Raw genomic sequence first — 23654 nt, 5'->3', positions numbered from 1 at the left:
TCCTTCCTCGTACGACTAACTGTGTTCCATGGCAGATCTGTTGTTTACCGAGTTGAAGTAGACTTTGTCGCTTCATGCCCGACTTTTTTTTTGTAGTGATTTTATGCCAACTGAAATTTACAAACGTGCTATTCAAGACTGGGGCAGTAAAATTAACATCGCCCTAAATAAATTCACGCAATTTAAAAATGTGCTAAGCGAGGGATTGATGTAGGCAAAAATTTATGAAAAGAAAACAAGTATATGCATTCAAATTAGTGGGTTGTAGGAAATCTCTTTAATAATGGAACAAGTGAATTCATAGAGAAATAGTATTAATACGAGGGTTATTTTTTTTTCAACCTCCGATCGGCTGTAATAAAAAAACGGGAATGAATTGGGAAATTATTTTAATGTCAAAAGAAACGTACATCTTTACTCTATTTTTCCACATAATCACCATGCAGATTGAGGCATTTGTCGTACCGATGCACCAGCTTTCCAATACCCTCTGCATAAAATGATGCCTCCTGCCTATTCAGCCACGTTTTAACAGTGCTCTGCAGTTCATCATTGGTGTGCCCTTCTGCCTGTAAGAAACGGATGACTCCACGCAGCTCGCATTTCGCCGTACAGTTTATCGTTGCAGCCATGTTGACATTCCCATAACCAAGCTTCAACTGAGGTGTGAGTTGGCTGCTCCACATGGTTGGTGGAAGGGGGTAAACACTACAAGACGTGTCGATTCGTGTACGAGCGATTAGGGTATCGATTAATGGGCATGCCATGGAGAAATGAAACTGTAATCACACTGCAGGGCACTGTTAAAACGTGGCTGAATAGGCAGGAGGCATCATTTTATGCAGAGGGTATTGGAAAGCTGGTGCATCGGTACGACAAATGCCTCAATCTGCACGGTGATTATGTGGAAAAATAGAGTAAAGATGTACGTTTCTTTTGACATACATATGTTTAATGAAAATGTAATCACATACACTTCATAGTTCCACAAAATTTCATGACCTACACAATAATGCAGTCAAGATTTCTTGTTATGAACAATAAAACGAGCCAATATATCTCAGCAAAAAATATTTCTGCTTTAAAGACTCACAACACTTGAAAACTGAAATACTTTCAGCACATTAATATTTTATTAAAACACAGCACATTTTGAGCAGGAAATTATGCAATTTTCTGAGCACAGAACAGAATAAAAAAAGTTAAGCCAAGCTTAACATGCATTAACATTTACAAATTACTTCACATTTCCCCCGCAAGAAAGATGCTAGTACAGTAAATCGCTGAAAAATGGTAGAGCATTAACAATTAAATTCCTGAAAAAGCTATCGTAAAATAGCATATGTATTTTTAGAATTATATTTATTCTAATTCCACGGGATATCTTTCTCCAGCCATTATTTCAACAAATTTTAAGTCCACGTTCCTATTTGAGAATTCTTTCTTTATTTCCGCAATACAGTTCAGCACAAAGCACACGTGAACAACGTACTTGAAGAACCTCAACTTTGGGCAGCGACATATCGCTCGAATGCCGTCGGACCCCATGATGCAGTCGATGAAAACGCAGAGAAGCTCCGGCATCGGGTTCGCCTCCAATATCTGCAAGAACATTCGGTCCAAATAGCCGTAGTCCTTGTGGCACAGGAAAGAGAGGCTTTGCAAGCGTTTGGCATGAGTCAGCAGTATCGGCAGCAACGTCAGCGGGTTCCACTGCATTCCGTACACTTGCAAACACTCGAGGTGAACGAACATGCACCTAAACCCACCGCGTCCCCTCGTCGGAACGTCCACCAGCGGGGTGTCACTCTGGCGCAAGTTCTCCCTCAGCGTCAGGTGCTGGAGATTCACGCACGACTGCCCGATGTTCGACAACAGGTCAAACGTGATGTTGCAGATTTTCAAGCAGAGCCTGGTCAGAAACACGCCTTTCGCCCTGACCAAGCACAGCAAGGAATCGCACGCGGGGAAGTTGACCAGCTCGAGGTCGCTGACCTCCAGGTCGCTCCCGCGCAGTGCGTCCATGACGTCGACGGTGTTGGTCCGGTTGAAGGCGGCCGTCAGGACCAGCGAGCGCAGCCTCGGGCACAGACGCGACATCGCCCGGATGTGCCTCGCCTGCGGGTGGCTGTCGTCCACGCGGACGAGCGGCAGGCTGTCCACGTCGTCCATCTCCTCCGAGATCACGACCCCCATGTCGCTGTACGACACGTACTGGATGCACGGCAGGCTCCTGACGAGCTGCCTGATCCCGGCCACCGACATGGTCCGCCCGCCCCCGTGGCTGCGGATCAAAGGGCTCATCGTCACGACCCTCAGACTCTTGCACCTCGAGATGTGCCTCAAGCCCTCGTCGGAGACAAACAAGTTCAGCTTCATCGCGTTGAAAGGGAACGTCAGCGACGTGCTAGTCGTGTCCTTCTCCACCTTCGACGCTATGTATATTTTGGTCAGCTTCTGGCAACAACCGCCGACAACTTCAAGTATTTCGTCGGTGCACACGAGACGGAGGTTCAGTTCGACGAGGTTGCTGAGGTAGGACAAGTTCCTGATCCAGAACGAGTCGTCGGCTTTGTTCTCGCGGGGACTCACCAGCACCTTGAACTCCTTCATGTTCCTGTGCATGAAGATGGCGAACCAGATCCTGTTGTCCGAGTTGCAGCATCTCTGCTGCTCGCACCTGTTGAACACTTGCTCCAACACCACGGACGGAATGTAGGACAAGAGGTGCTGCTGGAACTCTTCGATGCAAGCCTTGCACTCTGTGTTGTCGTAGGAACCGTGAAGATCCTGAATGGCAGCAGCAGCTCGAATGATCAGATCATCCACCAGTTTCAGTGACATCTTCAACAAACTTTTTGGTGACTTGAAACGAGGCATACTGCCAAAAGGTAATGTACCTGGAACAAAAGAAGATATACCACTAACTTCAACATGCAAAAAGACCATTTTGATTCAATGTATTATAACATGTAACGTTGCACTTATTTAATCTCTTAGATGGCATACTGCCAAAAGGTAATGTACCTGGAACAAAAGAAGATATACCACTAACTTCAACATGAAAAAAGACCATTTTGATTCAATGTATTATAACATGTAACGTTGCACTTATTTAATCTCTTAGATATTATTTTTTTTCTTATAGAATATCTACAAATACATGGCCAACCAATTTCAGAACTTTCGCAGGACCTTTAAATAAAATTTTATTGATTAGAACTTTTTTTATATCATAGGTTCATTTTATATCTGTGTGCACAAAATAAAACATAATACAAAAACGATCTAGGTACTATCTAAAGGAACATGATGATTTTTATTTTAGAAAGCTAAAATGTATTCAAAGATAATTTTCCACACTATTTACGTGGTCAGTTTCCAGCTATATTTATACTTAATGTGAGACTATAAACTGAAGTGAGGAACTGAAAAATAAAATTCAAGTTAGAAAAAGTCTACCATCAATTAAATTTTTGTGTCATCCAGAACCATTACTGTTTATAATCAGGACTTTGTCATACCTTTCGTGACTAGCCCCTAGTTTCATTACCTTTTTACTATTTTGTGGCTTTAGAGATATTCTTGACCGTGCTGTAGGAAAACTTTTATAAAAATAGGCTATAGTGGTGGCAGACATGGGAAAATTATGAAAAAAATATGAAGGATATCGGTAACTAAGGCATTATGTTATTTTGGATAATGCAAGGTGAACTGTTACAACACCTGTAATCACAAACCATGAAGGCAGTGATGCTCACTGAGAAATATAATTTAACTATCCAATTCCCTTGTTGCTGTTAGTTTTTTTTAATAAAAAAATTCTTATATTATTACCCTTTTTTCAAATACCTCCCAAAATAAAAACTTGTATCCGTCATTGGGCTACAGCATAAAGGAAGATATGATCAGTGTTGGCCAAAAATATAAATGTGCAATAACTAGGTACTCAATAGTGCAACACGTACCTCATATGACAACAGATAACACGTTATTTATGTGCAAAACACTTACTAGCTTAAACCGGCATTTCACATCTGTATCATTATTTTTTTGAGTGGTCCAAGTACGATAAAAAATGAGATATCAAAATGTACAACCACAAATTTATTCTTAATTTCATTTATAGCACATTTCATTTACTACCAGGAGAGCTTGAAAAGTTGTTTGGAAGCCGAAAATAGTCGAATCATTCAAGCCTGCACATTAGGAATAAAGTTTCACAGCTTAGATTTTTAACAAATATGTTAAATATGTTAATTTTTAACAAATATTTTAAAACAAATATGTGATTATGCTACTGCACTTGAGCACCATTTAAAACCAAAAGGTAAAAGTTTTAACTACCGATCTCGAAACCTGGCTGGCACACACAGTGGTTATTCCGCAAAGTACCAGGAATCCTAGACATGTGTTATGTGGTTATTTCACTAAAACAAAAAGCAATGAATGGTAACTTTTTTTAAACCTTTTTAAAAATATGTTCAAAGTGTTATCAAATAATCCAAAGTCTTACCACTGTGTATGCTTTAACTCCAACCAAATCCTAGAAATCTTGCTAGTTGTCATATGCTCTACAAAGAGGGAAAGTGCATTGTTGCAGTTAAAAAATTCTTTGAATTACTATAGTAAAAATTCTTTTACAAAATATCATGTAGGAAGGTTAAGAAATTCAAATGAAGGATTATAGAAAAAATAAAGTATCTAAATTTCTGTGTAAGCACAATTCTGTGCTACTCTGCTTCCTGGAGTACTAGCAGGTCCAGCACAGAGAGCATGGCTGCTAATCCACTGGTTTTATATCACGTTTTGTCTCTTTCATTTGGCAAATAATTCAACAAACCATATTAAAGGCTACACGTAGTTGGGTGTGCCTCATGCGCTCACTACGCTGGGAAACAGACTGATGCAGATTTGTAAAAACCCAAAAGTTAGAATAGCTACAGTAGAGTCCCGATAATCCAAACATCAGAAATTCAAAAGTATGCTTAATCCAAAACCGAAAGTCAATTACAACTAAGGTTACAAAACAAAAGAGAAGGCACATTTTTGGTCTGTGCCTAGATTTTTCGTGAAACCTTTGAGATAAAATCATAGCAAGTGTTTCATATTCAATTACTGTTTTTTTGTACTTCCTTCCAATGACGCCTGTACCTGATCCGTTGACTTTAGGACTGTCGCTAACCGTTGTAAACCCGATGGGCCAGCTAAGTAATTCCTTTCATTTCCTTTTAGGCACTGGACTTTTTAGGTTTTTAGCTTTCTTTCAACGTAAGCTTTCCTCTGACTTGTGTTTTCTATAATTCCGAGCATATTTACAAGTCATATGAGACGAAATCTCTAATTATAATATAATTTTTGATTTCATATGATATTCACTTATATTTCAGCCAATAATTGTATTGCCTCACTTGGGTTCTAGCAACACTATGACACCCAAATCAATGTCTTAGCTAGCATTTACACTCTACATCAATTTATAACTTCACGCAAAGCTAGCTCGTAACAATCACACATGTGTGCCTACACTGGTACGATGACATCACAGACAAAAAAAATTGTTTGTCAGTAAAGTCGGTTTACGGACGATAGTTTAACATGACAACGTCATAACAAAACATTGATGAAATGATTGCGTACTTTATGAATAAAATTGAATCATTTTTATTTTAATAATAAAAGAATAAATACTTGTAATTATACTAGTAATCAGATTTTTAAAATGCAAGAATAATTAACCTTTATTGCCAAAATTTTTGTTGTAATAAGAAATAAAAACCACATTAATTTTTCACTTCACTTTATAAACATTCGAGTGTAAGAGAGATAGATGCAGCGCAAGCGTACAATGAGCGTAATGGGACACAGCGTAACGGAAAAATGTGCGTAACGGGACACAGCGTAACGGAACAATGTGCGCAACGGGACACTTTTTCGTGCGTGCAGCCGGAGTTTATCGATTTATTAGACGTCACGTCAAAACTGCACGGCAAACACGTTCGGACATGATGTATACGTCGTCGGCTTAACCATTGTTCACTGTTGACGCATTATTAATCTCAAAGTTATTAGCTATTCAAATCTGACTGTATTTTGTAACACAAGAAAGTTCAACCAACTATCACTGTAATGAACGAATAGACATATTCACATTCAATAAGACCAACAATGCCCAAAATAGAATTGTTGTTTGGGTTCAATATTTTTGCGCTGTCATCATTTGTGGGTTTTTTTTGTTCTGTTAGTCCATTTTCTTTGTTTTTCTTTGTTTGTTGACCATATTCCTGTTATGGAATATTATGTGGTGTTTATATCCTGTTGACAACAGCAATTTTTTTGCTTAATTTGTGTTTTTGTCTTTTGTGTTTTTTGTAGTTTTCTTCTACAGACATACATGTGCTTTAGCAATGGCATATGTCCAAAAGCTTACATCAAGTCATGCACTCCCATTGCACAAATCTTTCAAAGATAATGTTGTTCAGTCAGTTGTTCCCCTTCCTCCAACAGGCCACACCTCTCCAAATGTCAGGCAATTTGACCAGTCATTAGAACAACTTGCACTAAGCTTGTACTAAGCAGTGTTCCACTCTCTCATCACACATTTCATCCCAAAATTTGATTATGTTTGAAAAAACCTTATAAAATGAACTGTGTAATCACACGTAATAATACAAATATTCTAATCATTTTGTATTACGTAAATTAAGTTTACTTTAAGCAGAGCTGGGCAGTATCGAAAATACATGTATTTGAAATACGTATTTTCGATACTTTTGGGTATTTTGTATTTTGTATCAGTAGAAAGTTATGTCTCAGTATTTTATATTTTGTATCGAAAATACTTTCGAAGTGTATTTACTGTATTTTATAATTTATAAAATACAAAATACATTATGTACTTGCATTTATAAAATATCTAATTTATTTGCTGGATATTTTAATTTTGGAAATTAAGATTAGCTATTTATTTGCAATCTGGCACTCGTGAGTGATATCATTGTAAAGGTACATATTAGTTGAACAGAAACGGTATCACAGATTTTACAAATTACTGTCTTATCACATATGTTCATGAAGCTGAGTTAATGTTCATTTATGTCGATGACAGTCTTACGACATCTAAACATCCACTGATTCTTCCTCAACATTTGAGATGCGCACCTCATACACTAAATCTCGTTGCAACAACAGATATCAATAAGGTTATTGAAAGCAATCCATCAATTTCGAGGATTCGTGACCCAACACTGGCCAAGTGTTCTACTTTATGGAATGCCCCAGGCCGACCAAAATCGGCTGAAATAATATTTTCTATACTAGGACATAAACTTAGTTATCCTTGTGTTACCAGATGGAATTCTATGTACGATTCTATATGCTAGATTATACAATTTCAAGAAAAATTACCAGAAGTTTTTGAATCACTAAAATTGAAATGCACGATTAAAGAAACTGAGCTTGAATATCTAAGAGAGTATATATACATATTTAGCCCTCTTGCTGCTGCTCTTGACTGCCTACAGGGAGATGGCTGCTATTATGACCAATTACTACCAACGCTTTTTACGTTGGTTAAAAAGTTTGAAGAACTAGAACTCCAAAATTTCAGATTTGGTGCACCTCTTTTGCAAGCTATGAAGACATCAGTTTTGAAAAGATTTGAGAAATATTCTGAATTAACTTCAGAGGTAAATGAAGCCATTATTGCAACATGTGCACATCCATACTACAAATTGCGTTGGTTATCTGCAACTGCAACTAATGAAAGCACGAGGAAACGGATCCAAGAGGTTCTAACAGTGACTGCAAAGGACATAAACCCACTGAGAGATGACAAGAAGAACAGTTACACATCAGCAGAAGATGATTGGTTTGCATTCGATGTCAATACAAATAATGAATCAAGTGTTGCACTAAACAAACAAAATTGAACTTGAGTTATTACAATACTTACAAGATAAGGCTACCCACACGAGTATGCTAGATGGTTATCCAGTGGTGCGAAAGCTTTTCTTACGATATAATACAAGTTTAACCTCTAGTGGTCCTGTTGAAAGGTTGTTTTCATTTGCAGGTATAATACACAACCATAAACGCCACAGCTTGAGTGACGCAATGTTTGAGAGACTGGTTTGTTTTAAAGGTAATTCGTCCTTCGTTGCTCACAAAAATGTTGCATGTATTTTGTAATTTCATCTGTATTTTAAAATACTATTTTGTATTTTGTATCTAAACTACATTTTATTTTGAGTATTTTGTAACTGTATTTTTAATAAATGTACACAGGTATTTTGTAATTTGTATTTCAAATACATTTTCAAAGTATTTTGCCCAGCTCTGACTTTAAGAATGATTTCGAAATCCTAAAAAATTTTTAATCCAAAAAGGGCTCCCAATCATTTTGAATTATTGGGAATCCAATGTACTTAATTCTCATTTCAGTAACTTTTACAGATTCATAGTCTTTCTTAATTTATTTCACTGTGTGATGGGCTAATATTATGTATTATAATTGTATCAGGCTCTTTTCCATTTAAGATTTTCACTATTTTCCTGGTATTCAAAGTACTCCATCTATAAAGTTCCTTATGCAAGGTTCATAAACTATGCAGGAAATGCAGGATGCAAAAATATCAAACTGATACTTTCAACTACATGTTTCTGAACTACGCCCGATGCAAAACTGCAACACAAGCATTCACCAATTTTTAAATTCTTGGTTTTGGCTTGAGTTTCTGCTTGCCACATTGGAACTGAAATGTTCCAAAAACTTGTAAAGACGCAGACATTATGTGCACAGAAAGAAAAAATATAGTTTTTTTTATTATAAACATCTTCTTTAAACTTCTTAAACTTATGCAGTTAAATAAAATAACCAAATTAAAAAAAAATTAAAATTTTACATGTATTCATTTTAAACATAAATTTTAAAGGAAACCCAGGGAAACAATTTTCTACATTCCAAGTTGTAAAGATGGTGATGTCTTGCGACTTAGTTGACTTATAATGACCGAGAGTTACATGCATTCAGGTGCCGGAGGGGGGAAGGGGGGGTCTTATTTTGCAGAATAATTTTATTTACCTGAATATCGTAGTGTTACAAAGCCAAATATTTTTAAGTGCACTGCAATAGTTAGTATCAACTAAAAATTTCTCCTTGACATGTATTTTTGTAAATCAAATCATTACGTAAGTTAAAAAACTTACTTTTCCCATGTCTCAAATTTTTTTTGCACCAAAAATTCTCCTGTTTCTAAAAAACTGGTTCTCTGGGCAAATGCCTGGTTGAACTGTTTTCAAATCAAGGTCTGACCACGTGTGTTACAATGCTGAGAGCTTATTTTATGTAGTAAAGAGTTTTAAAATTTTTATTTTGGAAATTTCATTCAGAAAAATATTATCACTGCTAAAAGTCTGGTAATTATTGAGGTGAGAATTCATTTCAAAAGACGTTTTGTCAACCATTGAAACTATCATAGTAGAATTCATTTTAATTACCTGAAAATGGATTATATTCAGTAGCATGTATATGAATGGTTACAATAGCTGCCATGTTGAATATTTTAAAACAAGTTGTTGTAAGCAGTTATAAATCATTGCAAAGGTGAATTATTACGTTACTTTGTGTTTCGTAGTATTGGTGTTAGTTTTTATTTTTTATTGACATATTTTTCCAGTGTTAGGTAGATTTATCACGTACTGCCAATTCTTAGGAAAAACAAAGGTTAATTGGGTTTTATCAGATAAATTAATAAAACATATTTAATAGGTAATGAATACATAATGTGTAATTAACATGACACTTCAAACTTTTTTACATTTTTTATTTTTAATGAAGCTAAAGTAACCTAATTTAACCAATCATCAACAACAGTCAATAACAGGGTAATTCTGAAAGTGAGCCTCATTTATGAAAAAAATAAAAATCCTGATATGATTTTGAACCGTTCTCCAAGAGTGTTTCATAATAGTACACATAGTCTTCCAGTAGTTAACCATTTGAATGCGAGGAGAGGTTAGTAGGGGGTAATACAGGAAGTTTTACATATTACAGAGCGTAAATTAAACGGGTGGTAGGGAATGGTAAAAGCAATTCTTTTTTGGAAAACTTACTTCTGAAAATGCAATTCTAAAAAGTTGCACGCTGTGAAAGGTAACGCGCAAATTTGAATTTGGCAGGCTTCAGAAGACTACAGTAAACTCTCTATTATCCGCGGGCGGATGCTCCGCAGTGCGGATTATCCACGCATGCTATGAAAAATACAACACATATGTAAATCTGTATTTTATTACAGGTGTGCAAATTTGAACTCTACTGACGAGTGTATTGTGTGCAGTATGCAGTAAAACGCCACAGGCCCTCTCGGAACTCACGCAGTAGGCTGGCATGTGTTGCTATTTTTGTCTCTGTCGCACTTTGTTTCTAGTCGTACGGTTGAGCACTTATATTGTATGTTAATTATTCAGTAAAATCCTACAATTTTAGCATCATTTAAAAATTTTTACTGTTAATTGTAAATTTTACTGTACATAAATTTTTAGATTTTTAAGTTTAAATTAACGTTTCCTTTTTTTGTTTCCCATTTTTGGCTCTTTTGTGGATGATCCGCGATTTTCACTATCCGCGGTGGCCCTGCCACTTAATTTCGCGGATAATCGGGAGTGTACTGTAGGTATTTCTTTGGCTGAGAACAGCGTTCAAACGCTCCGCGCGAATCAGACGTTTAGAGTTAGCCATACAAAGTTTGGTGCACACAATGCTTCGTATGAAATTCCAGTTTCAGGCAGTCGTCGGTCAAGTTGTACAAAAGTTCTCCCTGTTCAATACACGTCTGTCAGGAAAGCACCCTTGGTAAATCAACACTGCTCCGGCTGCAATTTTTTTACATCTGCCATTATACTGACAACTAGGGACAAGATTTTACTGTGATTTGTGATAAAACTGAAACAACACTAGAAAGCATATCAGTAAACCATATAAAACCAAAATTAAAGTTAATACACCACACAGCACAGAAATGCAATTAAAATCAAAATAATAATCAGTATTTTCAATCAAAACCTAACTTTAATTACTAATATCCCAATTTTTTAAATATTAATTCAATGGAAGTAATTTATTTAGCATGACATTCGAACCACATTCTAATAAAAAAAGATTGGAAGAAGTTTACTTTTTGAATCTTGCTAAGTGTTATTAGTTACTCAATTTTACATTTCGACCTTAGTAAATTTTTCAAACACAGAAATACTTAACAGATTTATTTTATATGTTATACATGTTAGCTAGACATACGTATTAAAAATCATTATTTTGAAAAAGTGCATAATGTATCAGTCAAAATAACACTGTTTAGGAGAAATAAGTACCATGAAACATTTAAGCAATTTTTTTTTCTTCAGAAATGTGGTATTTTTTTTAGTCAAAAGAGGTCATAAAACATAAAAAAAAACAAAAAAAAACAGTACCACTGAAATCTCCTGTTTTAGAAACGAAATTGACCTGAAAATAAAACCATCAAATCTTGTCACTACCAATAACGTATAGGCCATCTCTGCTAACGTCCGTAGTGCTAATCCGTAGTCTCAGCTCTGAGCTCACTAACAGCGACACTCAACACTGCGCTAATCGCACACAGCTGGACGTGCAAACGTACCACAACCGACCATCCACGACGCTGCGCACGACTGCTGATATCTAGTGCAGCTGTTCCCAACCGGTGGGTCGCGACTCGATCCTAAAACTACCAGAAACAATTGAATAAACCATCAGAAGGAAAATTGAAACAAATCGAATTGTGTGCAAACACATATCTGTTGTTAAATAAATAACTGTTTTGCTACAAAGTCGTTATAGTTTGTCAACCATTTTCAAATCAGAACACAAATTGTTTATCAATAATCAATAAGTAGAGACCTGTAAAATTCCCGGATAAATTTCGCGATAGGATAGAGTCCAAATACTTTTGACATTATTTTGCTTCAGTGATTGGGCCAGTTTATCTGAAGGACTCTGAGCCAATGAAAAATCTTTAACAAAAGAATTAGCGAATCACGATCATTCCAGTCAACAGGTGTTACGAGTCGGTAACCAATCAGCAGATGTAATTTGCACGAGTGCATAGAGGATCATGGAGTCTATCCTTTAGGGATTTGAAATCGCGAATTTTACAGGTCTCTATCAATAAGTATCTAAAAAAAATATATTTATATTTGCAATATTTGATGGTAAGGGAAGGGATATGATACAAATAAGGTTTTTTTACTCTGCCATGGACCGATAGACTGTGGAGGTATTCCTACAAGGAAAGGTGGGTTGCCAGCTGAAAGAGTTTGGGAACCACTGAGCTAGTGTGTACAAACGTCTCAACCCAGAACGTCGCCTGCCTCCCGCGGAGCGTTCGAACGTCATTGCTGTGCGATTGCGCGTCATCTCATCGGCCATCACGTGTTCCCTGAAGACCACCAAATTCAAATTCGTGAGCATCTGTTCACGCGCTCTAACCATGCAATGGTTCATTTCCTGACATGTGTTCCTTCAAAAAAATATAAAAAAAAAATTGCTTATCTTGGGATTCCCTGACACTCATTAAATGTATACCATGCAATGAACATTCTGTATACCTACTACAAATACCGTGTAATTGTGAGAATTCAAAACCTAAACATGATACCGTACATTAAGTACCACTGGTTTTTATTTGATAGAAAAAAAAAATTTAAGAGAAAATGTCATGAAAGTAGGCCAATGAAGTAATGTAAAGTTTGAAATACTGATATTAATGGAAGTGTGTTTCCTTGTTATTCCTGTTAATATTTGTTGTGGAAGGTAAAGAACGGCCATTTGATAAGTTGTAGTGAAATAACTAACAGAATTAAAACAGAAAAATAATTTAATTAAAATAAGTATATTTTTGCGTTAGCGATGTTAGACCTGGTGTTTTATTGATGGGACAGTAACAAATATATGGATCTAAAATAATGTCCTCCATCACTGTAAAAAAATTGTTTGTTTAAGTTTAAACATTTCTCGTGTGTAAATGAAACAAGAAATTGTAACATTAATTGAAATAAAATTTGTCATCTGTTGTGTGAGTGGTTCAAGAAGAGTAAAGCGAACCGATAATGCTACAAAGTTAGGAGATACAGAAAATTTGTGATTATGTTCAAGCGTGTTCAGTGTAAATATTAAAAATTTGTGATATCATGAGAATGGTTAATATTGTGGGCAGTTGGATGGGTTAGTATAGCTACATTAAAAAATACTGTAAAAATATTTTAAATGGTTAATTAGTAATTAACTAGTTAACAAATCATCAAACCTTTTCACTTTATTTTTATTGCAACTAACCAAACCTAATCAACCATCCACACAATTTTTAAGTATTTTAGATGTAGTGCAACATTTCTCCAAATACTCCGTAACAGTTATGATACAATAACAGTTTTTTTACGTTGCTGGGTCTCTGATGATCCGTTATCGCATAAAGAGAATTTAATTCTCGAATGTGTGGTAGCACACATCGCCTGATCTAGCGAGAAAATAAAATACTGTAACTTCAACTCTTGTGCTGCCCTTAGGTATCACATTTTTTGCATTTCATTAGCAAAGGACAGGTTCTTGCTATTCAGAGTATTAATTCTCAAACAGCAAAAATGATTTTGTGAATGAAACTCTGTACATATATTGTGCATTCCATTCACAGTTCTCAGTTATAAAATAATAGTTTAGCAGTTGACATCTTTAAGTAATTAAGCAGTTTTTAAATTCACGTAACAGCAAATCTTCAAAGGAACAATTTATACTAGTTATCAGCTAGCGATAGACAACAGTTCTGTGCTCACGATCGACCAAACAGATGCCTGCTCGCGATCCGACATAAACTGTTCTGTTCTCGAATCAACATTTTAACCAATTCTCAGTAATTTAACAACTATCAGGAAGTGGCAGTTATTCATTATTTTGTAATTGTTTTTTTTTTTTTGTTTTAACACATTAACAGAGTACCTATAGCTGCACATCAGAGTTAAGAGGAATATGAGCTAAAATATATAAAAATTTGTAATTCATTCAGTCAGTAGAAATTTAGTTGAAATTATGCAAATAAATAAGGTGCTTGGATCAAATTATATTATACATCTGCAAGAGCGACAAAATATGCTTTTCTTCTGAATAAAAAAAAAAAAGGAAATTATATTACCAGTATTAAAATTACACCATAATATTGATGGCTTTAATGATTTTCTAGACACTATTTGCAACTGGAATAGTGAATGATTGAAAAAAGACCTTCATGCCCATCTAAATAACCAGTTTTTCAATCAGAACCATAACTGGTATTGGAAAATAACCATTTCGCTCATTCCCTAAAGTCTATGAAAGACTATATTGACATATATCTATATGTACTACCAAAGTTGCAAGTGTGAGCGGCAAATATACACCAACAAACTTCAAAATTTAATTGTTATGCTAAAGCACATGGTGATGGCTACTTCACTGCATATAAACTGTAATTTCTCAGAAATCAGTAAGAATTTAGAAATGCAGTTTTCAGGGTACATAGAGGAAAAGTTTTTAGTGTTCAAAAAAGTCATTTTGGAATTTTATTATTTTATTTATGGAATATCCGCGACGTGAGGTTTCGCCCATTGTTTGACTGCGCCCCTCTGATAAACTAGCATTAGTTTCTATGTTCATGCATTTATTGTATTTTAAATTTCGTGTTTACATTACACTCTTTACCGAAAAATAAATCAAAGAAAATAGTAAGTCGAGTTATTTCACTTAAATGAAGATTATTTTTAGTAAATTCCTAAGAATATTAGCGTAAACGCCTATTTGCGCACGTAAATTGACAACGCAGGTTTGTCAGTTTAAACTAAAATTCATTAATACAGTATTAACGTAAATCGAAATATAAAATAGATATAAAAAGAGAACTATTTATTAAAATTTCAAGCTATGACATCATACTTAAACCTTACCTCACAAACTCAAATTCAAATTGTTTAGCATTGTTTGTTATTGTGGGAACTCAACAGGCGACAGCCCCATTATTAACTCATGGCCTTCGGTAAAAGAAAAAAAACATTAAAAGAAATATAATTTTGTTATTTCAACTATAATAAAAATTTCCATAAGTTATGATATAATTTAATTTTTATTATCTTCTTAACACAAACAAGTTAAATCTCCACAGCAATTATATGCCTGAAATAAATGAGATAATATTTCCTATGTGAATTAAGGAATATTCCTTATGTATGTAATTATTACTGAACTACAATTAACAAGTGTAAAATGCTAGAATTTCTTAAGCCAAGGAGGCTTTGAGCATATGGTCATCAGCCGTGGTCTCGGGTTTGGGAGCCGGGGTGATCCTAGTGATCTGCTAAGTGTAATTAAGGAATTAATTCTCTAGGGGGCTCCAGGATTGTTTTGCTAGGTTGTCGCGGCCTCGTCTCTGATGAATATGTGGAGACGGGGTGGACATCGCTCGGTCGTTCGGTAGTCGTGGTGTTTGCCCGGCGCCAGCTCTTGGGTAGAGCAGCCTCACACTCTGAGGCGGGAGTGGACCATTCGCCCCAGTGCAGCTGACCGAGTACTTGCTGACAAGGAAGGTGCCCGCGGTCTCGCAAGGAGTCACTAGCGGAAAGTCTGGGAGCAGGAAAGAGGATTGCCCGCGGTCTAACGAAGAGTCGCTAGTGGATGGGTAGGAAGGGAGAAGTGGGATGAGAGAGAGAGAGAAGGAAGCCCGCGGTCGCACTAAGAGTCGCTAGCTGAAGAGAAGGAGAGAGAGATGAGAGAGGTTTTTAAAAAATTCCACTGTTTACTGTGTTGGAATTTATTCTCCTAAATTGGCTGGGAGGGAGAAGTGCTTATAATTATGTTTCTCATCATCTCCCATATTGGCTTGGAGAGGAGAGCTTACAATCGCATTTCTTTTCCCAGATTGGATGGGAGAGGAGAGCTGTCTAAGCAATATATATATATATATATATATATATATATATATATATATATAGACGTCGACCCAAGTGTCTCCTCGGCTCCTTCAGGCCGTTATGCCTCGTCAACGTCCTCCATTGTGTCCCCAGTGGAGTGCGACGGCCAGGGACGCACCCGCGTGCGCCCTAGCGGGCTAATGAGCAAATTGTGCAAGAGTTGATTTTGTGTTCTTGTATATATTTATTGTGTATAATTTATTAACTCTGTAAACTTGTTGTAATTAATGTTTCTTGTTCGTTAACTGTGATTATTCTGTGTGTCTGCAAGGATGTAGTATGTAATTGCAGCCTGGCGCGCCGCGAGACGGAGCTCTCTCCCACGCCGGCCGTTTTCCCCTCCCCTCCCCGCAACCCGCGGGCGCCGGCCCGCGGGCTAGCGGGGAGAGTCAGTCGTGTTCAGGACTCGAACGAGGACGGTCGAGGACGCCGCTCCGCGCAGCTCGCGAGGCGCGTACCCGGAGCTCGGGGCCTCTTCTCGTTTTGCAGTTCACGAGTACGGCAGTCAAGCTGCCTCCGCGAGTCATTCGCCGCGTTACTGAGTTTACGAGTTATCTAGTGGCATTACCAGCCGAGTACGGCAGTCAAGCTGCCTCCGCGAGTCATTCGCCGCGTTACTGAGTTTACGAGTTATCTAGTGGCATTACCAGCCGAGTACGGCAGTCAAGCTGCCCCGCGAGTCAATCGCCGCGTTACCGAGTTTACGAGTCGTCTAGTGACGTTACCAGCCGGACACGGCAGTCAAGCTGCCTCCGCGAGTCATTCGCCGCGTTACTGAGTTTACGAATCTCTGGGAGACGTATTTCGCGGAGAGTTCCGGACCATACGTTACGTAACAGGACGCACGCGCACCGCACTTCTTCGAGGTGTAACGTAACGGGACTAATATTACGTGTAAGCGACATCGGTGCCGGGACGTCATAACGGACCTTACGGTGTTACGTGAGTCTGGGTCGCCGTGGGGGGGGGGAGCATGCTCCGCGGTGATTTCGCCAGGCTGCGACAGGGTCTTAATCCGTTAATAAAAAGGGGCTCGTGAAAACCGTCAACACCGAATCGTTATTGGAACAATTTACCACTATTACTATCCACCTAACTCCTCCCTCCAGGTCCCGCAGTTCCCGGTCCCGGCCACGTTGGCCTGGACCCACTCTCCGCAGAGCAGTACGGGCATAATTGAACATTCACGCAAGCAGGGAACAGGGGGCCTCAAGCCGAGGGACGTCATTTGGCGCCCAACTAGTGTGGCCGTAAGCATACGCAAGCGCACGCAAGCGCACGCAAGCGCGCAGGTGCAGGACAGGACGGAAGCAGGTGCGGCCGCGCGGCGTGGGAGCGGCGCGAACTCGAGACGTCGCGCCGGCGCGCCGGAGGGAGATAACGCGGCGCGGGAGCGACGCGAACTCGAGACGTTCGGCGTAAGATAACGTGACGTGGGAGCGGTGTGAACCGGAGACGGCGAGCGACGCGACAAGGATCGGTGGCGCGACAGATAACGTGTCGTGGGAGCGCCACGAACCTGAGATCGCGACGCAGCAGGGATCTTCGGTACAAGATAACGCTGCGCGAAGACACGGACTGAATTACCGAGCAGCGAGACACTCCCGATAAGGATGGACGATTTCCAGGAAGCGTACGAGACATGGGCGGAAGCGGACTTTCCAGAGCCCGGGGAGTGCTGCGAGCACTTCGCAGATTACGAGTGCGGATTTTGCTTTGAATACCGAGCGTGTGGTAGGACAATGTGCGGTGCGGACTCGTGCCCCGGCGGGACATCGGATGGGCGGATCTGCGGGACGTGCGGGAATCTGTGGCACAGGGAGTGTTCACAACTGGTCGCGCGAGAAGAGGGATGGATGTCCGGCTTTACGTGTGACCAGTGCCGAGCGAAACTGTGTGTGGGTGGTGCCGCAAGTGTCTCGACCGCGAAGGTCGAGTGGTCACACTGGGCGGGCACCGGCACGCTGCAGGAGTCGGCGATACTTCCAATGCCACTGCAACCGACGCCGCCGCCGAAGCTGCCCACGACACCGCCGCCGACGCTGCCTCCGACACCGCCTCCAACACAGCCCCCGCCCTATGGGGTGGAGACGCCGAGCAGAACATCGCTGAAGACGGAGGAAGCCGCGCCCGTCCAGCCCCTGTGGTACGACTGGCACGCGACGTCCAGGTGGATACGGCAGGCCGACTCAGACACGCCGCCCCTGACGCCGCCGCCCCCAACTGCCATAGGGGCTCACGAGGGACCTACGCGGAGCGAACCGGCCGTGCTGCCACAACCGCTCTGCACCCACAACGAGAGCGTGCCGCAATCGCCCTGCACGCACAACGAGGGCGTGCCGCAAACGCTCTACACGCACAAGGGCGATCACGACCGCCGTCACGAGGGCAACCTTTGACGCGACGCCGCCGCCTGCTGCCGCGCGCGACGCGAAAGGTGCCACGCCCCCTCGGACTGTCACGTGGGCCGCCTTGGACGCGACGCCGCCGCCAGCTGCCGCGCGTACCGCGAAAGGTGCCACGCCCCCACCACCTGTCACGTGGGCCGCCTTTGACGCGACGCCACCGCCTGCTGCCGCGCGCGACGCGGAAGGTGCCACGCCCCTTCGAACTGACACGTGGGCCGCCTTTGACGCGACACCGCCGCCTGCTGCCGCGCGCGACGCGAAATTTGCCACGCCCCTTCGGACTGACACGTGGGCCGCCTTTGACGCGACGCAGCCGCCTGCTGCCGCGCGCGACGCGAAAGGTGCCACGCCCCCTCGGACTGTCACGTGGGCCGCCTTTGACGCGACGCCACCGCCAGCTGCCGCGCGCGCCGCGAAAGGTGCCACGCCTCCACCACCTGTCACGTGGGCCACCTTTGACGCGACGCCGCCGCCCGCTGCCGCGCGCACCGCGACAGGTGCCACGCCCCCACCACCTGTCACGTGGGCCGCCTTTGACGCGACGCGGCCGCCTACTGCCGCGCGCACCGCGAAAGGTGCCACGCCCCCACCACCTGTCACGTGGACCGCCTTTGACGCGACGCCGCCGCCTGCTGCCGCGCGCGACGCGAAAGGTGCCATGCCCCCTCGAACTGTCACGTGGGCCGCCTTTGACGCGACACCGCCGACTGCTGCCGTGCGCGACGCGAAAGGTGCCACGCCCCCTCGGACTGTCACGTAGGCCACCTTTGACGCGATGCCGCTGCCTGCTGCCGCGCGCGACGCGAAAGGTGCCACGCCCCTTTGGACTGTCACGTGGGCCACCTTTGACGCGATGCCGCCGCCTGCTGCCGCGCGCGACGCGAAAGGTGCCACGCCCCCTCGGACTGTCATGTGGGCCGCCTTTGACGCGACGCCGCCGCCTGCTGCCGCGCGCGCCGCGAAAGGTGCCACGCCCCCACCACCTGTCACGTGGGCCACCTTTGACGCGACGCCGCCGACTGCTGCCGCGCGCACCGCGAAAGGTGCCACACCCCTTTGGATTGTCACGTGGGCCACCTTGGACACGACGCCGCCGCCTGCTGCCGCGCGCGCCGCGAAAGGTGCCAAGCCCCTTCCATCTGTCACGAGGGTCCCGGACTCAGCAGGTCAGTTCTCCAGTGCCACGGTCCGGTGCTTCATGTCCATTTAATAAATGAGAGGCGTTGACGGACATAACGGCCTCGTCGGAGGGGGGGCATTTGACGTCGACCCAAGTGTCTCCTCGACTCCTTCAGGCCGTTATGCCTCGTCAACGTCCTCCATTGTGTCCCCAGTGGAGTGCGACGGCCAGGGACGCACCCGCGTGCGCCCTAGCGGGCTAATGAGCAAATTGTGCAAGAGTTGATTTTGTGTTCTTGTATATATTTATTGTGTATAATTTATTAACTCTGTAAACTTGTTGTAATTAATGTTTCGTGTTCGTTAACTGTGATTATTCTGTGTGTCTGCAAGGATGTAGTATGTAATTGCAGCCTGGCGCGCCGCGAGACGGAGCTCTCTCCCACGCCGGCCGTTTTCCCCTCCCCTCCCCGCAACCCGCGGGCGCCGGCCCGCGGGCTAGCGGGGAGAGTCAGTCGTGTTCAGGACTCGAACGAGGACGGTCGAGGACGCCGCTCCGCGCAGTTCACGAGTACGGCAGTCAAGCTGCCTCCGCGAGTCATTCGCCGCGTTACTGAGTTTACGAGTTATCTAGTGGCATTACCAGCCGAGTACGGCAGTCAAGCTGCCTCCGCGAGTCATTCGCCGCGTTACTGAGTTTACGAGTTATCTAGTGGCATTACCAGCCGAGTACGGCAGTCAAGCTGCCCCGCGAGTCAATCGCCACGTTACGGAGTTTACGAGTCGTCTAGTGACGCTACCAGCCGGACACGGCAGTCAAGCTGCCTCCGCGAGTCATTCGCCGCGTTACTGAGTTTACGAATCTCTGGGAGACGTATTTCGCGGAGAGTTCCGGACCATATGTTACGTAACAGGACACACGCGCACCGCACTTCTTCGAGGTGTAACGTAACGGGACTAATATTACGTGTAAGCGACATCGGTGCCGGGACGTCATAACGGACCTTACGGTGTTACGTGAGTCTGGGTCGCCGTGGGGGGGGGGGGGGAGCAGGCTCCGCGGTGATTTCGCCAGGCTGCGACAGGGTCTTAATCCGTTAGTAAAAAGGGGCTCGTGAAAACCGTCAACACCGAATCGTTATTGGAACAATTTACCACTATTACTATCCACCTAACTCCTCCCTCCAGGTCCCGCAGTTCCCGGTCCCGGCCACGTTGGCCTGGACCCACTCTCCGCAGAGCAGTACGGGCATAATTGAACATTCACGCAAGCAGGGAACAGGGGGCCTCAAGCCGAGGGACGTCAATATATATATATATACATATTTCCTAGCCTAAGTTAATTCTAAGTGTGTAGGGGAGGGTCCAGGTTAGTGGAGGACCTAGGTGTGTCTCAGGCCGAAGCCTATACACTCTACCATGCGGGTTTTGAACCATGCAGGACAAGGGCGCGTGCAATCGTCTGCGTGTTGGGGTTTACTGGGCAGCCATGGCTGCAATTGGCGCTATGACTGACGCCACATTGGTCGCCTAGCTTAAAAGCTAGCTAAGTGTGACCCAGGTAACACCTGCATAGACACAGGGAAAATCCTGGGCCGGTTCATGCGGAGATCAATTATCATGCATTAAGCAAACAGGTAACTTCTGGACAAGAAGAAAGAAGGGTCCAGGTAAGAAGAGTTGGAAGGGCTGAAAAATCAACCATGCTGGATTTGGGTACTTGGGCCTTGCGGCCCGCATTTAAAGTTTGGGAACTCCTGGGTTATTATTAACCAGGGGCGCAAGCGCCCCCAGGGGCGGGCGACTTCACTCGTCAGCCCAGCCACAGCTGCCCAGGCAGCCACAGTTAAAACAGAAGTGGGCAGACGAGCCAGTAAACCGGCTCGAACTGCGGGCGCACGGAGCGAAAGGCAACCTGACGTTGCGCCATCTTCATCTTTCTTCTTCAGGTCAACAGCAGTACTTTTCAAGCCAGGGTGGGGGGAGGGAACCAACCTCGCCACCCAAAATCCCCGAGACGGTTGAAGGTCGCGCCGCTCGAGGCTACTGCTGCCACACCTACAGCAGCCCCAGCTGAAGGTTCCTGATGTCTTCCTTCAGAGTTCCGATGCATTTCAATTCTGTTGCGCACGCAGCAGTTCACAGCTCCGCAAGTTCCAGCCCGCAGTTCGTCTACACTTCGCTACTATGGCACATCGAGCTCCCCTGCGGTGCCTTCGCCGACGAAGCTGCTTTCTAACACGTGCCGAGCTACATTCAGGCTACTTTTCTCCCCGACAGCCGTGATAACGACTACACAGGCCGGCCATTGGTCCGCGGACTGCTATTGGTTATTCACAGCCACCCCAGCGAGATTGCAACTCTCGAGCTGGGCTCCCGTATCCGCCACCCGCGGGATGCGGTCGGTAGCAGTTGGCGCTGCTAGGCTGCCCCCAGCACGCACACAAATCCCACACGCACTGCCAGCCTTCGGTTACCCAATAGGGCGCAGGGAACTCCCAGCCAACTGCCCGCGAGAGAGATGTGCACGCCCCGAGAGACGACCACTGACCAGCTGTCTGAGCTGAGTTTTTTTTTCCTAACCTAAATTAAATCTAAGTGTGTTGGGGAGGGTTCCGGGTTAGGGAGGGAGACTAAGTGCGTCTCAGGCCGAAGCCCATATGCTCTAATCATGCAGGGTATTAGCCATGCAGGAGGGGTAGCATGCATCATGTGCTAGGAGGGGATTGGCCAGCCATGGCAGCGATTGGCGCCATGACTAACTCCCCTCACTGACTATACTAGACTAAAACTAGAGAAGTTGGGCCCAGGTAAAACCTGCATAGACACAGGGAAAACCCTGGGCTCAGACATGCGGGATGCAAAATTTCATGCATTAATATCAAGCAGGAGGCTTACGGGAAAACCGAAGGATGGATCTGGAAGTAGAGTTGGACAGAGTAGATAAGAGTCTACCATGCGGGGGGGTTGGGGGCTTGGACATTGCTGTCCGCATTGTTTCGGTGGTACTGGTTGTTTCGGGGGCGACTTTAGTCGTTTCCCGCCAGGCTGCCAGCCAGCCCACTTAATATTACGAAGAAGGAAATTTTAGTTAATTTATTAATTTATTAAAGCTGCAATTCAAAATCTCATGCCTTTCAGAACACAACCGGCACTGGAGGTGATGCCTGCCAGGCGGGAGATGCCATCAGACATGAGAGTCAGCACTAACACGACAGGCAGAGAACCCCCGGGGGCTGACCATACACCTTCGTGCTTCGCAATATTTTGAATTGGCACTGTGTGTCCTTATCGCTGGTGGTGTTGTGGTGTGTGAATTCGCATGTTTAACGCAGAATGTTATGTACTTAAAGCTAAATGCCTAAAAGTATTTTTATTTTTTTTATTTATATATATATAATTTTTTTTGCACCTATAATCTAAATTGTGTGTGTTTTTCAGGGGTAGGGGAGGAGTTTCGCAAGTTTAACGCGAAATTTTTAGTGTGATTACAGCTAGTTACTAAATCTATCTATGACGAACTGCCAGCAGCACGAGTGTATGTGCGAAATTTTCCCACCAGTCCGCAACCACGTAGTTGGGGTCTGGCCTCGGCCGTCGCAGGCAGCTGTGATTGGCCGGCTGTTCAGCCAATCGCGCATCGCTGCGAGGGGCGATGCGCGAGGATTGATTTCGGGCGTTTGTATTTTTGTGTTATGTCTGGATCATAATTTCAAAGTGATGAAACATGCGGATTTAAGCTGTTTACGCATTTATCGTAAAATGTTTGTGTTGTACGAATGTAAAAGTCTTGCAAAGTTTTCGATTCCGTTTCGCGATGCAAAGCTTCTACAGGACAGTACACTGGGGCGTCTGTAGCGATTCGAATACATTTGTTTTGAATTCGCTGTAGTTTCAACAAGTGTGTGCGAGCTGCGGTTGCCCAGACAGGGGCTGCATATGTTATGTTGGGGCGGATAAGAGCTTTGTAAAGCAGCAAGCTATTTTTGACTGTGCTGCCACGTCGCCTACTCATGATTGGGTATAGGGCACTGATTCTAGCCTGCACTTGCGTACGTTTGGCGTCTATGTGATTGCGCCAAAGCAGTTTCCTGTCCATATGTACGCCTAGATATTTAA

General features: G+C 43.1%; 1 protein-coding gene across 1 annotated transcript; it reads right to left on the bottom strand.

The window, feature by feature from the left end:
* Positions 1 to 918: 918 nt before the first annotated feature.
* On the bottom strand, positions 919 to 15062 carry LOC134540591 (uncharacterized). Its single transcript, XM_063383418.1, has 3 exons — positions 14989 to 15062; positions 11658 to 11744; positions 919 to 2900 (listed from the first exon to the last, which is right to left on the bottom strand). Exons 2-3 carry the CDS (start codon positions 11668 to 11670, stop codon positions 1363 to 1365), a joined length of 1551 nt encoding a protein of 516 aa, XP_063239488.1. The 5' UTR covers positions 11671 to 11744; positions 14989 to 15062; the 3' UTR covers positions 919 to 1362.
* Between the last annotated feature and the right edge of the window lie 8592 nt (positions 15063 to 23654).

This window comes from Bacillus rossius, chromosome 17 (genome assembly GCF_032445375.1).
Source record: "Bacillus rossius redtenbacheri isolate Brsri chromosome 17, Brsri_v3, whole genome shotgun sequence".
NCBI classification, from domain to species: domain Eukaryota; kingdom Metazoa; phylum Arthropoda; class Insecta; order Phasmatodea; family Bacillidae; genus Bacillus; species Bacillus rossius.
Note: the sequence above shows the minus strand (reverse complement) of the source record. Positions and strands in the feature narration are given on the sequence as shown.